Source organism: Bidens hawaiensis, unplaced genomic scaffold (assembly GCF_021521415.1).
Source record: "Bidens hawaiensis isolate Kalapana, Puna unplaced genomic scaffold, B.hawaiensis_p1.1 tig00015194_1, whole genome shotgun sequence".
Taxonomy (NCBI): Eukaryota; Viridiplantae; Streptophyta; class Magnoliopsida; order Asterales; family Asteraceae; genus Bidens; species Bidens hawaiensis.
Window position 1 is genome coordinate 370,903 of NW_027492349.1, and position 19,023 is coordinate 389,925.

Here is a 19,023-nt window from a genome sequence, read left to right on the forward strand (position 1 = left end):
AACTTGTAGCTTTTATATTTGAAAATTTATAAGTTTGGTACTTAAACTTTCAACAACTTTTGTAAATTTATAATAGTTACACATTTAACCCTTATTCAAAACCAATTTCCCCCATGATTTTTTAAGAGCTCATAACTTTTTCATACATTAATATTTAAAAAAAATACATCATAAAAACGAGCATTTTATTACCTTTAATTTGAGTATGGTATTGCTATATTTCTTTAACTTTAAAAAATTAACATATTACATGATTACTAGTTAGGATCGGCAACAAGTCGAATCAGGCGAGCTCAGGTCATGTGTAAAACCAAATTAGGGTCGGAACGAGTCGATGCAAAAAGGGCTAATTTAGTTTGGTTAGTGTTAGTACGGTTTTGAGTCGAAATGGGTCAGGTCAGAACAAGTTTCAGATTAAAACAGTGCATCGCGCGAGCACTCAGCTAGTTTTATTAAAATCTCCAACTATTCTGCCAAACATCTAAATATATCTAAAAATCTACAGCTAACAACTACCAGCCACTAACCACCAGCTTCCAGCTAACAACCATCAGCTAGTTTTGTCAAACATACCCTAAGGGGGTGTTTGGTAGAGGGATTTGATTGGGGAGAAATGAAATTAGAAATATTTCTTTTGTTTGTTTTCCACTTTTCATTTCTATTTCTCTTTCTATTTCTCTAAAACTAGAGAATTCCATTTCTCTTTAAAACAAAGAGAAATCCATTTCTCAGCAGCCTCCTCATAGCATGTCACCACCTCGTCTCCGGCCACCACCTCGTCTCCAAGTCTGCAACCGCCACATCGTCTCCAAGTCTGCTATTTCTCTAAAACTAGAGAATTCCATTTCTCTTTAAAACAAAGAGAAATCCATTTCTCAGCAGCCTCCTCATAGCATGTCACCACCTCGTCTCCGGCCACCACCCCGTCTCCGGCCACCACCTCGTCTCCAAGTCTGCAACCGCCACCTTGTCTCCAAGTCTGCAACCACCACCCCGTCTCCGCCGTTCGAAGTGGTGAACACAGAGATGGTAACCTGTTGTAGGTTGCAGGTGGTACGGGTGAACGGAGATTAGGGTTTCAAGTGGTGGTTCGTGGTAGGTTAGGGTTTTCAGATGGTCGGGTGATTGTGGTCGCAGGTGGGTGACAGTGGTGGTGGAAATCGGCGGTGGTCGCAGGTGGCTTCTGATTATCATCATCATCATCGCCACCACAACCACCACCACAAAATCTTCAAAGAGGCAGTGATGACAGATCTGAGCCTCCTTTTTCTATATCTTATGTTCCAAAAGTTTGAATCTTTTTAATTTCTTGTGTACTGTGGTTAAAGAACGAGATTTGGTGGCGGCAGCCGGTGGTGGTGGGCTGTGGTTGAAGAAAGGGCTGTGGTGGTGGTGCTGGTGGTGTGGGGCTGGCTGTGGTGGTGGGGCTGTGGTGGTGGTGCTGGTGGTGGTGGGGCTGCGGTGGTGAGTGGTGTCAGGTTGGGTGGAGGTGGGGTTGGGTATGGAAGAGTTCTCTGTTTATTTTCTCGTGTACCAAACAAGAGAAATGATTCTCATTCTCCATACCAATTCTCTTTCTCTACAATTCCATTTCCATTTTCTCTCCTTTTCCATTCTCTGTACCAAACACCCCCTAAATGCTTATACAACTTGAGTAGTTTTCTAGTTAAAGTTTGTTACAAAATAAAAACACGTTAATCAAGTCCAAGCCATTCTCTCTGCATTTCTTCTTTCAATTTCTTATTTTATTTTTATATACATGTTTAAACTTTCAACATTTAAATATAATTTAAAACTTTTCCACATAATTAAGTGTGCATATTTGTCATGTTTTTTTTCAAATGGTTTCATGGTCTTCATTCACATCAAACCTCATTAGAACACGGTTATTACATTGGTACTTGGTAGGACTCCTTATGTGTTATCAGGTCACATGTTTCCGGTTTTTAAACATGCAGTTGAAATGGTTTGTGCATCAAATTTGCATGTATTTACATGCATTTTGAATGTTCATAGACAAATGTAATTACATATTTACAATAGGAATGAACTCGGTAGCGGTACCGTACCAGTACCGAAGGTGATAATTCGGTAAAATACACTACTTGTCACAAAAGCATCCAAAAACTATACAACTTGAAGCGAAAACAACACTAGAGATTGATTAAAATGCAAAGCTGTTTAAACAAGGAATACTACATAAAACTTAAACTAACCCGTCTCAAAATCGGTTTGATGGGGACTTTACAACAACTACCATAAACTAAGACATGATGTCGTAAGAAATTTAACTAGCGACGACTGTACACGTTACAAGAACCTGTTAATCTGTCACTAAATCTAACTCTTACACCTTGCTGCCCGAATCCATCACAATTGTTAGCCTTTGTGCTGTCTTTGAGAACTCACTGCAACACATAACAAAAAAATTTAGTCAGATAAGGTACAAGTTATAATGCATATGGCACAACACGATAACGCAACATACCTGAAGGGTTCGTCTCCAGTATGTTTTACCGCTCCCGAAGTGGTCCGGTAAATCAAGTTGTTGAGCATTACAGCTTTCTCCACACAGAACATATCAGTCAACTTATTTTGCAATTCTTCATATGAATTAAACGAAGCTAGATCAAGTGTCCGCCCCACGTCTTCAGACTCCATGAATATTTTGCAATGTCCGGTCTCATGCCCAAACCATGGACTAGCTTCATCGGATGAGCTCTCCACTGGGCCATTTTGCACCACAACCGAACCATCGGATTGGTTGGCTACGGTCTCACCCGAACTACTATCAGAAAGCTGTTGTTCCGTGAAAATCGGCTGACCAAACAACACAAATGTTGGTTTCTTCTCGGCTTTCAAGCCCGTCTTCAAGTTACTTATGTCCCCAATCGTTAGCAAACAGGAAGTGTTTTCGGTTTCTTGGGCTGTTCCCATGAATCTTGAAGGAAATATTGGTGACCCGAATGGAAAAGATTGTATCTTGTTGAAGTATTGTTGCTGCTGATGCTGTTGCTGATGCTGATGTAGATCATATCCATATTGTGGATTATGCCTGGCTCCCTGAATGCTTGCAGGAATGTGGTTCGTGATCATCGAAAGGAGGGGGAAATTGGGTGGTTGTTGGATTCTAAGCTTCTTTCGTGGAGGCGAAAATGGTGAAAGATGAATTGATGGCACACTCGACACCAATTCGACTAGCCACGGGTTGACCCGTTTCACATTTTGTAGCAAATCGGGTTCGTCCCACGCAACCTGAATTCAAAAGCCAAAAATCATATCAAATTCATATATTTCAAGAAATAACAAACAAACATATCTCAACTCATAACGGGTTTTTAAAAGCAGTTTCTTATCCTAGTGATATAATTATCTGTATTAAAGACAAAAGACGCTACCAATGACTTTGCTACAGTTGATATGAAGATGAAAATTGTACCTGGAGGAGCCTCCAAGGCGAATTAGGCCAACGAAACTGATCTTCAACATCAACCGAAGAAACTGTGCCCATAAACCAGCTAATCCGTGACGAATCCTCCGTCTCGAACGCCATCTTAAACCGCATATCCGGACACCACTGAATCCGCATAGCCGCCTTCATCGTATCCGCCTTCACACAAAACTCGGGCGTGCTCGCACGCGGATAATAAACCACCTCAAACGGACAACCCGAGGCCGCCCGCTTCACCGCCTCAACGACAGACTCCACACTCACTTTCCCGGACTCCCCAAACCCGGAAGCCGGGGCATTCCACCCGGACGAATTCGAATCAAGAAACCCCCTTCCGAAACCCCGTTTCGCCCTCCGAATCCCGACACAAAGATCCCCAGTATTGGCGCGTAAAAACACGATCGAGTCACCAGCCACCAGCTTCTTCTGGTTAACAAAATTACTCCAACCGGTGGTTAAAAGATGCCTGCGAGGCGTACCCCGGTAAATATGTCTAAACTTCCATAGCTTCCCGTGAACATCCTTAGCTAATACGTTTTGTACCGGTGGCTCCTGCGTGTAATCCAATCTCGGGAATATTGTCTCCGCACAGTATCTCGGAACCGAAAACCCACCGCCGTTATTCGCGTCAGATTGCGTTAATGTTTTCGCAAACGACGCGGATTTATCTTTTTCACTGTCACCACAACCAATATCAAACCCTAACCCTACCAAACTGTCATCAGATTCATCACCATCTGGTAACGGGACGAGGCATATTCTGGCATACACCTCGTCCGTGTCAGTGTCCGCCATGTATTTCACAGCGGACACTTTACATAACACTAACGGAGATAGTCCAGAGAGATCTTTAAACCCAACGTCGCATACAGCCGCATGCTCCAAATGACCTTGTGGAAAATAATAAACTTTGGAGTTTATTTCTGGCATCTGCACCATGCCACCCGCACAAGCGTGCCACGACTGAGCATCCAACGTTGTACCCGACTCGGGTTTGTTATTAACATTAACATGATCCATTACATTAAACATCTTAACACAAACCAATTAAACCAAATGAGAGTAAACAATAACACAACACAAATGAATGAAGAGATTAGACTGAAAGGTATGGAGTGGACTTTTGAAAAGAATTTAAGCAGAAGAGAAAAGAGAGAGTGACAATACAGAAGAGGAAAGACAGAACAGAAGCAGAAGGAAGGCTTGTTGCCGACCAGACACAGACTTAATAATTTGTTTGTTATTCTAGGTTCCACCAAATTAGCAGTATTTCGGTACCCTACTTAATAATTTAAATACAACAAATGTCATGAATGCCCCCTTAACTCTCAAGTTGCTATCATAGGCCTACTTGTTTTGCATTATTTACATCTATGTTTTTTATTAGTAAATTCCATATGATAATATGAGACTGGTACTGAAGTTCAGGAAAAATGGGTACCGAATATCGTATCTAATCTAGTGGTATGATACCGATACTAGGTATCAAGTGTTCAACTGGAAATTTTGGTCATTTATTTATATATTGACTTGGCCTTTCATTCTTAATTTTCGTTAATTACAATCGTGTTTTTTTTATCTTAGGTTGTTATATATTTCGTCTGACTAACATAAAAAACTTTGTTATTAAATAAATATAAGAAAACAAAATAAATGTATTATAAATACCTAGTATCTATAAAGAAAACTATACTTTATTAAAGGGTATAACATGATAAATTAATTTAAATTTTTATAAATGTATAAATAGAAAGAAAAAATAAAGAGTAAAGAAATGAAATAAATTTGAAAAAGAAATAGAGGTGGGGAGGGGGGAGGCTACAAAAATTACACATTTTGTTATTTTAATAGTAAGTGCAAAATATATATATGTGGTTAAAAAAAGTGCAAAATAGATATTATGTAGAAAGTTTACAAAATTTAACATTAGTTCACAGTGTTGTGGTACATGTGTAGTTAACCAAAATTGTTGTTACGTCAATCGCCCCGCACCCATTCCCCTAGCACTTGCCACTCTGGTTGCGCTTCCCCGCCAAGCCCCCCCCCCCCCCCTTCTCAAACACGTATTTTGTTTCACACCCAACACATTTAATGTGGAGTGGGTTTCACGCCCACAACACTCGATATTAGTAAAATTGATGAAAATCACGACAAGCCATAGACGTAAAGGATGATCAATGTATTAATAGCGTAAGTTGGTATATGCTTTAAGAGGATAAAAGTGTAATTTATGATAAATATAAGTGGTGTGAATGAGGTTTACGAAACAACTAAAGATGTGAAAGTTGACTATTGGTGTAGTGATTCAATACGCAACATCGAGGGTGTGTTTTTGAAAACATTAGGCTGAGGGGTGTGGGGCTTCAACGGGGGCGCTAGAGCCCCTTCGCTCGCGCCCCCAGGCACTAGCACCACACCACCAGGGCGCGAGAGAGGCGCTAGCGGGGCGCGAGCACGAAAAACAAAGCAGGCGTGATGAGGTTAGCGGCAGAGGAGAGCGTAAAGTGACATAGGGGAGTGTGCTGCTAGCCGTTGGACATATACAATGAGCCGTTGGGCTCTTATTTAATTAAAAAAAAAAGTTTTTTTTCCTATATAAAACCCATTTCACATAAAACAATCACCACAACTTCAAAATAAAACCCAAAATCAACCAATCTTCCCAACTTTTTTTTAAAAAAATGGCTGGAAATTGGTACCCAAACCTAGATTCATATTATATTGACGACGATTTATGGTCGTCACCGCACCAACCGATGTTTTATTCGGAGCCGCAACAATCATCTGGCTTTCAACCATCCAACATACAACCGTCTCCTAACTTTTTTGTTCCGGAGACACAAGAATCACACGGTGAAGCTACGGGACCAAGAAGACGCGTCCACCGGAAAAAACAAGTTGCAACGGACGGGTCGGGACCGGCTTCGACTACGAGGACGAAACGGAAAACCACTCCGTGGTCATCGGATGAGAAGGAAGCCTTGTGTCGGGCTTGGATAGTCACTTGTGAGGATCGGCGTTGCGGTAATTGTTTTAACGTTTTTAAAAATGATTTTTAATAAAAAAGTTAAATAAAAAAGTTAAATGGAAATCTAATTTATTTATTCATTTTGCAGCCGACTACCAAAAGAGCAAGATGTTTTGGACAAAGGTTAGGGAGATGTTCTATACGCTCGTCGGGAGTACAGAACGGAACGCCGATATGATTTCGGGTCGGTGGTCCGAAATCAGAAAATTTGTCGGCTTGTTTACTAATCTTTTCAACAGGAACAGTGGTCGTATGAGACCAAGTGGCAGTGATGATTTGGCGGTTTACAATTTCACGGTCGAAGAGCGGAAGCAGGAGTGTTTGCGGAGGTATGGGACGGTGAAGACGTGGGACGATTTAAAGTTGTGGGAGAGGTTGAAAAGGTGTTCCAAGTGGGTTGAGCTGGTGGCACCGGACGTTGATGCGGAAGTACGGCCGAAACGGACTAAAACTAGTTCGTCTGGAGCGTATAGCACTTCAATCGGGTCGGATTGCCGCGTTGGATTCGACCTAAACATTGCGGAGGAGGAAACGTCTTCACCGCCGAGGAGGCGGCCATTGGGAAGGGACGCCAAGGGGAAAAAACCGGCTGAGGGGGAAGCCGTAAACATCGCCAATCTTGTTGAATCCCTCAATAAATTCAACAAAACCATGGAGGTGGTCTCTAATGACAAAAAGGGAAAAAGTCGAATGAGAGATTTGGACTTCCTTACTAGAGACTTCAGTGACCTAAATCCGGTCGATCAAATGCTAATGGAAAAGCAAAAGGAACGTATCCGAAAGAGGTTGATCGAAGAAGACCAAGCCGAAGAATAAGAATAATTTTTTTTTAGTACTTTTATTTTTATTTTATTTTTAGATATTAATGTGTTTTTTTTATTAATGTGTGTGTTTTTTAATAATTTATGAGTTTTTTTAATAATACGTTTTTTGAATATATTTATAAAAAAATAAAAAAAAAATCCGCTGGAGCCCCTGCTGGAGCCCCTCCACACCAGGGCCAGGGGCTCCAACGGGGGCTCCAACACCCCCCTTATCCAGTTTCTCTCTCTGCCACACGTCATAATATTATTGGCTGGAGCCCCCACTAAAGCCCCCGTTAGAGCCCCCACACCCCTTAGCCTTAGGAAGTTGAGTAACTTTCACTTGGATCAGATCTGAAAGTTGGAAGCTTCTCCCACCCATAATGTCCGGCTCGTGATAACCACTCGCTACCTTTTGTCTATGGAAAAGTGGAAATGCATGATTTGTCAGTTTTCACACACAAATATCAATTTTGTTATTAGAGCATGTTAAAAAAACAAATAGTAATGTTTATAAATAAAGTAAAAGACAACACATATGTTCACTAAAACATCCTGTTAGATATGGTTTAAAGATTACGATGAAAATAGATTAAAAAAATATTTATATTATGGCATATATGCTCAACATAATTTACTTAGGGTATAAAAGATATAAATAGTTAAATGAAGGTTATAATTGAAACTAATACATCATAAAGACAATATTAAATGCAAAGAAAACTCAATCATCTAGCTCTTTAACATGTCCCACTTAAATTAGACGAGCGTGTTGATGTGAAGTTTACACTAAAGAGTGTTAAACTGTGTGAAAGATTTAGTTAGACGATCGGTAATCTAAATAGCGTCGGGAACATAGCAAACATGTTCTAACTTATAAGCTAGCAACGTATCTCGTGTTAAATGTATACCAATCTCAAGTTGTTTTGTACGCTGATGAAACACAAGATTGATTGCTAAATAGGTGGACTGGTACGAGGTATATGTAATTTATAAAAGTATATAGGTGATCTAACAAAGCTCATGGACAACATTGTTATAAAGAACATGATACTCTGTCTTAATATTAGAACGAGCAATTGTATATTGTATTGAAATTTTAATTGATAATCTTTGGTATAAGAAACACACAATAAGTTGTGGTGGGTCGGTGTTGATCATATGTAAAACGAACATAGTCATAATTTAATAAGCAGTGAATAATCATAGATTCACAGAACAAGATCTAGAAATAGTTAACCCATGAGGCATACCCACAAGGCAAACTAAGAACACCACATGATCCGAAAAAGGGGAATAGGTTTATGAAGAATCGTATTAACCAAATACGTAATCTCAGCATGAGTCAAGACAGGATACACCAAAATAAAAAACCTAGAAAATTGTATTAACCACTCTTATCTACACCCGCTTATAATGAATTAAACCTAACTCTAGTAACAAACTAAAGATCCAAAACCCATGTTGAGGATCAAATTTAGATTACACAAAGAATCAATATTCGAACATAACATAAAACATGCACACACACGTGAAAAGGACAATTATTATCACAAAGTCTAAAGCGAGGTTCACATCCAACAATTCCTCAATCGAGATTATTATTATTATTATTATTATATGCAAATCATAAAAAGCGGTGGAGTCAATGTGTGTTATTTAGTAATGCATAAATAATAAATAACTTAAATGAGAAACAGGGAATTAAAAAGTAAATAAGAAAACGAGAATGACGGAAGAAATTGACTTTGAGACCCGACTCTTGCGCCTAGTGGTTGACTAACCAAAACTGATTAAAATAATATTCTTTTGTAAGTGTTGTTTTATCTTAAAACCAAATCAAAACGTTAGAAAGGCGATCATATACCTTTTATTATTAACATGAAAATATTAATAACCAATTTACTGTTATTATTAGGTTTATTTTTATATAGGTGTTTGATGTTATTTCTTGTTCGTATTTATCAATTTTCGATTACGAGACGTTATAAGTATTTTCATATTTATATTTTATGTTAATATTAGATTTTGTATTTTTGTTGTTATAAGTATTTGCTAGTATTATTTTGTTCTTGATTATTTTGTTGTAATTTTTAGGTTTTTTTCTTTGGTATTATAAATCATTGTTTATGAAGATTTGTTGTAGTTGATATTATTTCCTACATTCTTATTTTTTTCATAAATTGATATTATTTTCTACGTTATCATGTTAAAACTAAAATATACATGAACTTTCCTAAAAAGTTATTGTTAACCTGTTGTAAACAAAAGATACGAAGAAATGAATCAATGATATCCAAATATAACCCAAATTGGGGGATGCAGATTAACCTAAAAAGTTAGCTCAATTAAACCTTTTTTAATACCAAATAAATTATTTCTCAATTTACAGTTCGAAAAATGAGTATTTTAATGATTTCATATTTTTCCTTTTTAACGGATAACATTTATATTTTAACGATACTACTCATTGTTTATTATAAGACTCAAAACCTCAATCTCACATAAAATGATACCATTTCACAAGTCTTAGTACACTAAGCCAAAGGGCTTTTTGGTATTTAGTGGTTTTAATCGTTGCCTTTTGATTTCCCCCCTGGTAGCATAAATTTATGAAACATCGTGTTAGGTTTGTGTTCTTTGATCTATTGCTCACTCATAAAAAGCTCAAGGTTATTATATCACCGAAGATACTAGTCAAGTCACGGATTTCCCGTTGAATACCACCTCGTTTCTTGTCTTTCAAATACACCATATGGTCGTGAAGCAAACCGCGTGAAACACCTTTGCTTTCAGCTTGGGTAGTAAAAATTAAAAGTTTCTAAGACGTCACAAGTAGAAAAGACAAACAACATTGGTACCTTGCACCAGCTAGCAATGGCAGTTTGAGCGAACCTGTACGACACCAATAAGTGCTCGTCGTCTCCTCCACCTCCCCGCACATCAGGCACCACACCGAATGTACTAATGCAATCCGCTTGGCCAATTCTTTCCATTTCCGCCCTCCAAGCTAAATCCTCACCTTTTTTGACACACAGTTGTTCCACTAAAATAAGTAATATGCTACTCTCCGCGGTTCCCCACTATCCCAACTTTTAAGCTCTTCATCGTAAAACCATTCCGAAACAGTGTGACATGATTTTCAAGGTTGACATAAAAAAAACATATGATTCACTAAATTGGAACTTTCTTGATTCGGTACTTAGAAAAATGAAGTTTTTATGGCTCAAAGGGGTGTGTTTAGTAAACTTTTAATATAGTAAACATTTAATTTACAAGAGCCTACTTGGATTTTGAATATCTTAAAAGATGAAATAAATAATGACAGAATTACAAATTTTGTCCTTTAAACAAAGCCAATTTATGGATCGTGTCCCTTTTTTAGTTTTCTTACAAGCGGTGTCATTTAAACATTTTTTTCCTACATGTTATGTCCTTTACGCTAACTGGGTTAGAAAAACTCAGTTAAAAAACGTCACGTGAGTCGCATGTGAGGGCTGTTTGGTCTTTTCATCTATACCGCTTTTCTTTTACTTCAATTCCCCCAAATTAAACATTCTCCTACGCCGATTAATCAAAAACCCTAAATGGATGATCCCCGATTCTTCATCCGTGAAGCCTTAGAATAATCGAATGTTGAGAAGTTTTATGGTAAGTTCAAATTTTAGGGTTTATAATCGGGTTTATGTAGCTAATAACTGTTTAATCTTTTATTTGTAGTTAATCATCCACATTTGTTCTTGATCAAGTTGCATCATGGTGGTACTTTCACCAAATTTTTGGGACAGGTTTATAACAGAGCCGTTGTCAATTTCATTGACATGCTCGATATTGACAAGTTTTCTGTTCACGAGCTTGATGGAATCTTGGAACAATTACAGTATCCTACAAAAAAGGTTAGATTCTACCACTATCTAGTACCTGGTTCAGAATTGGATTGGGGGCAGTAATGATGATGTTTGGGGATTTGCTCAGTATATTGGAGCTTGGAAATTAATGAATGTGTATGTTGAGCATGATGACACCTTTGTACACACATACTTCTGCTCACCCTCAAAGTTTATTATTGAAGAGATAACAGATGAGGAGTTGCTTGCAAGTGAGATAGTAATAGATAAAGGAAATGCAGCTAAGAAAAGGTTGTTGTTGGAATGGCAAGATAGCATAAATGAGACTGGTAAAGGCAGTGTGGAACAAGAGAAAAATGTTGGAGATGTGACTTTTCAATAAGAGAAAAATGTTGGAGTGAATGAAGATGTTGAAGTTGTTGAAGGTGGAGATGGTAGTGGAGATGGAGATAGTGAAGAATCTTCAGGTTCAGATGATGAAAGTGGAGATGATATTGGAGATGAAGGTGGTGAAGATATTGAAGAATCTTCAAGTTCAGATGATGAAAGTGGAACTGATGATAGTAGGGATTCTAATTTTGAGATGAGAGATGAATGTTCTGATGAGGATGAAAATGTAGAGGGTTGTCCAGTTAAGAAATCTAAGAATGTTAAGAAAGCTAAGGAGGGTGATGAAAATTCCGAAAGTGATTCAGATAGTGATTTCAACTATGAAGATGGTGACACAAATGATGTAGATGTAGATATAAGGGATTTTAGATTGCATACTGATTTTGAAGTTGAACAGCAGGATGCAATTGGTAGTTCAGAGGGTTTGGACATTGAAATGGATGATGTTATGTTGGATAATGATAGGTTGTATATAGAAAAACAAGGAGATGAGAGGGACATGGATTCTCTTTTCCATGTGGGGCAAGTTTTTGGTATAAAAGCAGAGGTGAAGGCTATGATTAAGGCACATGCAGTTGAAACAAGAAGACAAATTAGGATAAGAAAAGATGATTTGATAAGGGTGAGGGCAGTGTGTGAAGGGGATATGGAAGTTGGGTCCCACAAGCAGGGGGTTGGATCTAGCAGTGCTAATAAAGATCAGGGACCAGACCAGAAAAATATTGGGGGTAGGGGAAAAAGGAAAGACCCACTTGCTAGTAAATGCCCTTGGGTACTGTTGCTGTTATACCAAAAGATAACAAGTTCATGGAAAATTACAAGGTTGGTAACTGAACATAAATGCCTTCAATCTAGGCAAATTTATGCTTGCACAGCCGGGTTCCTCTTAAACCAATTAATTACTGATCTTCAAGATGGCCCCAAGCTGAAAGTTAAATCTATCAAAAAAAGGTTTCAAAGGAGGTTTGAAGTTGGTGTTTCTGACATGAAAGCGTACAGGGCAAAGATGTTGGCCAAGGAACATATCAATGGAAATTTCAAAAGCCAATATGGGTTATTGAGGGATTATATTGAAGAGTTGAAGAGGACTAATCCAGATACAACAGTAAAGCTTGAATTAGAAGGATGCACAGATCCAACATTTGAGACAAGACAATTCAAGAGGATATTTGCTTGGGGTCTTTGAAAAAGGGTTTCAAAGCAATAGGAAGGGATCTCTTGGGACTGGATGGGGCTTTCCTTAAAAGTGCTTGGCCTGGTCAACTTTTAACAGCAGTTTGTCTAAATCCAAACAATGGATACTACCCTGTTGCATATGCTGTTGTTGAAGCTGAAACAATGAACTCTTGGGAATGGTTCTTGGAATGCCTTGGTGATGACTTGGATTTGAACATCAGATCTAAGTTTACCTTTATGAGTGACAAGCAAAAGGTTAGTACTTTTGTTTATGTATTTTGGTAATTTATTTAACCATTAGTAGATTAGTGCTTTAGTAATGATTTGTTGTATGTACAGGGTCTTATACAAGCAGTAGATAAGTTGTTTCCTTCTGCAGAGCATAGGTTTTGTGTTAGGCACATCACAGATAACATGAGAAATATATTCAAAGGCAAGATTTACAGGGATGCTCTTTGGAAGCTGACCACATGTACAACACCAACACATTATGAGAGAGAGATGAACAACCTAAAAAAGTTAAACAAAAGGGCACATCTTTGGGTATCCAAGATCCCATCAGAAACATGGTCAAGGTCACACTTTACTGGTAACTTCCAATTTTTGTCCTTTATTATCTAATAACTTTCAACTTATGTCTTTTATCTAACACTATTCAAATGTTTTGTTATAATAGGTAGAGCAATTTCAGATGTGTTGACTAATAACATGTGTGAATGCCTTAATTCAAAGCTGGTAGATGGAAGGGACAAGCCTATTATAACTTTGCTGGAATACATCAGAGAATATTTGATGAGGAAGATTATTAATGTGTTGAAGGTAATTGATAGGTCATCAGGGTTACTAACACCATATGCTACAAAAATGATGGAGTCAGTGAAGAAGGAAGCAAACAGGTGAGTTGTATGTCAATTGTAACATGTGTGAATGCTTTACATATTTGGATGATAGGTACACTGTGCATTGGAATGGTTAGGAGCATTATCAGGTCACAGGACCAAATGGTGATCAGTGTGTAGTAAACATGACCACAAATACATGTGCATGTAGGAGATGGGAGGTAACTGGGATTCCTTGCAGACATGTGGTGGCAAGTATTTGGGTGAAGGCTGCTCATGACCCACTGTTGGTAGGCCAGAAACATTTGTCAACCCAATTTACACAATGGATAGGTGGAAGGAGGTGTATAGCTTCAAGGTGTATCCTATCAATGGTATGAGTATGTGGCCCATATCACAAGTCCCAATACAGATCACAGCTCCTAAATACAAAAAGCCAATTGGAAGACCAAAGAAATCAAGGAAAAAGTCAATCGCGGAGAAGGAAGATGGTGGTTCAAGGAAAAAGTCAAAGGTTAATGCAAAGGGTAAGGGAAAGGTTGTGGAAGGTGAAGGTCAGCAAGCAAAGGCAGTGAGGAAGTCAAGGCCAAAAGGATCCAATGCTTGTGGGACATGTGGTCAAAAGGGTCACAACAAAAGATCATGCATGGCTTCAGTTGCTGATTAATGTTATCTGACTACTGTTTGACTTTTTATGTAGCTTTTAAGTTGTTGGCTTTATGAACAAGTTCCTTTGGTTTATTGTTTTGTGGTTGTTTAATGGTTCATCATTTAAGTTGGTTGTTGTTTGCATTTAAAATTGTTGTTGGTGATTGTGACTTATATTGGACATATTTGCCCTTGGAACAGATTTGAATTATTTTGGGCATATTGCCCTTGGAACTGATTTTACTTATTTAGGACATATTGCCCTTGGACATATTTGACCATATTTTTATGACAGATTTGCCCTTGAAACAGATTAGGACAAGATTTGCCCTTGATGGATGTGCAGAATTGGATTGATGGATGTGCAGATGTTTAAATGAAGCAGATGGATGTGCAGAATTGAATTGATGGATGTGCAGATGTGCAAATGTGCAGATAGATGTGCAGATGTGCATATGGATGTGCATATTGTGACTGTTTGTGCAGATGTGCATATGGATGTGCATATTGTGACTGTTTGTGCAGATTGTGCATAATGTCTCACACACTCTTCACTCTAGCACAATTGACCACACTTGCACATTTGAACACATTATTCAACACACTTGGATCATACTTTGTCAACACATTGAACACCCTATTTAGAATTAACACATTACATCATACTACTGATTATACATTGCTTAAAAGGATCCCAAATTACATCCAAAATAAAGTCCAAATACATAAAGTCAACAACTTCAAATACAGTCAAGTAACTACTTTTCATTGCAATTACAATTGTAATGAAAATGACCCAACTAATGACCAATCTCTTCTTCATCTTCCTTGCTTCAGCTTTATAACTCTCTAAACTTTGTTCAACATTGTTTTTCGACTTCAACAAGCCCGGGATAATCTCCATTGCCCGTTCACACATTGGTGGGCCACGCCATCCAAGAAAGGGGCAATCCGATGTCTGGAAAAGAGGAGAAAGATAAAGGATAAACGATTATACTAGAACTGAAATCGAATTACAGAGTTACCATGTCCGGACAAGAGAAAAATCGACGACCAGGATTTCTATCTGTCCATGAAGTTCAAACAACAGCTAGCTTGACACAAACACAGTAAGTCATCCTCAATTGAGCCCTAGTATTTGAAATTCGCATCGAGCCCTAATTTGGGTTATTGAATTGAAGCCCTAATCGGGGGGGGGGGGGGTAAAAGAGGAGGGAACTGACATACATTTGCAAGTATAGATGAAAATACCAAACAACCCTCACATGCGACTCACGTGACGTTTTTAATTGAGTTTTTCTAACCCTGTTAGCGTAAAGGACATAACGTGTAGGAAAAAAATGTTTAAAGGACACCGCTTGTAAGAAAACTAAAAAAGGGACACGATCCATAAATTGGCTTTGTTTAAAGGACAAAATTTGTAATTCTGTCATAAATAATTGTCAACAAAAAATTATTTATTGGTTAATTTCCTCAACTTTTTTTTATCATACATCGTAATTTCATATAAAACAAATAAAAGGATTCGATTACAATAGGTCAAGTAAGCGGACAACAGGCTACACCGCCACCCTTTTAAATGGACAGTAGGGATGGCAAAATAAGTCGAACCCGACGGGTATACCCGAAACACGAAGCATTTGGGACGGGTATACCCGAAGCCGGACGGGTATTGGGCCGGGTATGTGATTAGTTTTGAAATTTTTTCGCGGTTACGGGCCGTGTGTGGGATTTGGTGATATCCGGCCCAATTACCCGAAAACACATACCCGTTTACCCAAACTATATACCCGAAATAAAAACCCAAATTTTTATTATTATTAATTTCATTTTTCTTAACCTTTTGTAGTTAAGATATGCATTAAAAAGTATTATTTATATTTTATATGCTATCAAGTTTATACATAAAGTTATACAAAAGTTATAGTATTATTATTTATTTACGATAACATTTGTCACACCCCAACCTAAGGCGGAAATGTCGGGGCGTGATACGATTGCTCACAGCTCGAAGATACTATCATAAGTATAAATGACAATATCTAATTAATTATTTTATTTCAATTATACACACACAATATCCAAATACAACAACCAATTCAAATAAACAAATATAACATGTTAAATTCATGTATGTCTTCATTATAACCCTAAAGTCTTTCTAAATGTCCATACTTCAACTTCAAACAACTTACATATGCGTAGAAAACAGAGTTTGTCAACAACACATGTTGAGTGAGTTTATCACAAGTTTTGCAATAAAATAAGGTTAATATAATAAATATGATATAGTATGATAAATAAGCAAAACGTAATAAATGCGGTAAGTAAATCAAACCATGAGCAAATAAGTTGTCGATTAAACCATTGCCAAGCGAATCGGGCGGTGGTCAATATGTGAACCCTCTCCAAGGGGATATGTCAAACGATTGTATACAAAGACAAATAAGCACATAACAAGTATATTTTATTAATCACACACAATTACACGTTTGCTGTTTTTGATATAGATATATATATATGTGTGTGTGTGTGTGTATAGTATAGTATATGCATATGTCTCCAAAACGTTTAGAAAACTGAGTAAAATAGGGGAATGATAAAACTCACCTTAGTTTAAAGGCAAGTGAGGATAATTAAGAATAAATGAGTCAACGGATAAGCGAGTCGCCCAATACGTGTCAAACGAGATAACCGATCAGAACCTAAAACTTTGTGATATGAAACTATAAATAAAAACAAACTTAATGCCACTGGAATCAATCCAAACGGATGAGTAGAACTCTATTTATGTTGAATTAAACGTTTAATCGAGTTGGTACTGACCAGAATCCGAACAGCGAGTCGAAAGTCGGGTTTTGGTCAGCAACCTTAAAACTTCGTTTCGAGAATAAAAGTCTTCTGGACCGAACGTTTAATCCGATCAGAAGTATGAGAAAATGTAAAGTCAAACTTGTTGACTGTTTTGCCCTTTAATGGGTTTTAAGCGAATTGACCAGTCAACACCCTTCAACCACTGAAATTTATTAAAGGTTATTGACTAGGGAATAGATATGAATGATTCATATGTTTACAACTTACCCGAAAAGTGAAAGGATTGATGAGAAACAGAAGTCAAAGGTCCTAAAACAAGCAAAGTCAACGAACAAGTCTTGTATCTTCAACCAATAAATAAAAACCGATGGATTTGAGGATGATCAGAGGCTAATGATGGCTGGAGGAGGTGTATTAGGGTTAGATTAAAGTTTACAGCAGATGGTTATGACTTGTTTATATAGAAAAACATAAACCGAACTAATTATGGCTTTTTGGCCCGTTTAAGCAAGTAAATATGATTTTAATGAAGAAATCACATAAATAATCAAAAAGATTTGATCTTGGTGATTAAGAAACGAATTTATACTTATGTTTCAGTTATGAGATGGTTTCTTGGTCCTTATTTCTCTCAAAAGTGCCTAAAATAAACGATTTCATGCCTTAAACGAACTAGGAAACACAATCGAACAAACAAACTGTCCAGCTAAGCCACGACGCCACGCGACAGGAGTGGAGAGTATGCCCGCGCGGCGCTTCGGCCACCTAGGGTGGAGTTTCACTAAATGGCAGATTTGGTCCTTGAAGTTTAATGTTTGGTTACTTATTGAACTTTTTATGCATAAATTAAGAATTTAAACATTAATTAAAGTATGAGGAGTATAATGTGAATATTAGAAGCTTAAATATTTATAATTATTTGGTTTTTGATTAATAATAGTGATCCAAAATATTCCCGGGTCGGGTTAAACGTAAATGAGTACGGCTTGAAAAATCCGAAATGTTACAACATTTATATAGATGTAACGTGTCATATTTTAATTGTAGCAGATTATATATAAATAAAAATATATACGATAACTATAATGTTAAAAATCTACTCAAAATTCTAACGAATTTTTTTTTACAATCTAATGGGTATACTCGATACCCGACCGGTAATTCCCCGACATATATCCGGTGGGTAATGGGTTGGATATGGGACTGGAATTTATAACCGAGTACGAGTATAGGATTAACAATATCCGACCTGAACTCGAACCTTACCATCCCTAATGGACAATGATATATTAGTTACGACAATGATATATTGGTTAATTTCTAGAATTCTAGAGAGGCACTAACATTTCATCATGAAGTTGTTTTTTTCAGCAAGGATATGTAAAGAGATATATTAGGTACACACCAAATGTGAAACGCATATTTTATCATACAAGGTTGTCACATTCATATTATCTTAATAAACATTTCATTGGCTAGAAGACTTGTATCAATCATATGTTCTCGTCAAAGACGCATATTTAAACAACATGAAAACAAACTTTTTTCAAACTTCAGCTAGGTGGGAGCTGTGGAAAAACAAGAAGCAAGCCACCATATACTAACCAACAAGTCTCTTTATCAACAGAAACAAGTTTTTTGGCAGTTGAGGTCGTTTGATAATCTTTTGCTTAACCATTAAGAACACTGACCAATTCAGAAGTAGTCTCTTAATTATTCAACATGTTTATGAAATTTACACATTAAGAGACTCAATGAATTGTTAAGATGTCTTTTTAACAAACCAAATATTTTCTACCTCTAATCGATTCAGGCGTTAATAGAATCATTAATATACTAACAAACAACCCCTATAACTCTTCAATATTCGGTTTTTAAAATGATCACGTTGAACCATATAAAAAGCACACGCTAAAAAGCTAAAACAAGTAATGTTATACAAAAACTAAAAGTATTCATAAATAATAGAGATGCTTGATATATTGTTTACAATTTTTTCTTTTAAATTTAAAATGAATAAAGATAT

At 37.2% G+C, this 19,023-nt stretch overlaps 1 protein-coding gene across 1 annotated transcript; it reads right to left on the reverse strand.

Moving 5' to 3' along the window:
• Positions 1–2,277: 2,277 nt before the first annotated feature.
• On the reverse strand, positions 2,278–4,483 carry LOC143548531 (auxin response factor 16-like). Its single transcript, XM_077039662.1, has 3 exons — positions 3,440–4,483; positions 2,489–3,255; positions 2,278–2,408 (listed from the first exon to the last, which is right to left on the reverse strand). The coding sequence occupies exons 1-3, from the start codon at positions 4,481–4,483 to the stop codon at positions 2,348–2,350; spliced, it is 1,872 nt and encodes a 623-aa protein (XP_076895777.1). The 3' UTR covers positions 2,278–2,347.
• Between the last annotated feature and the right edge of the window lie 14,540 nt (positions 4,484–19,023).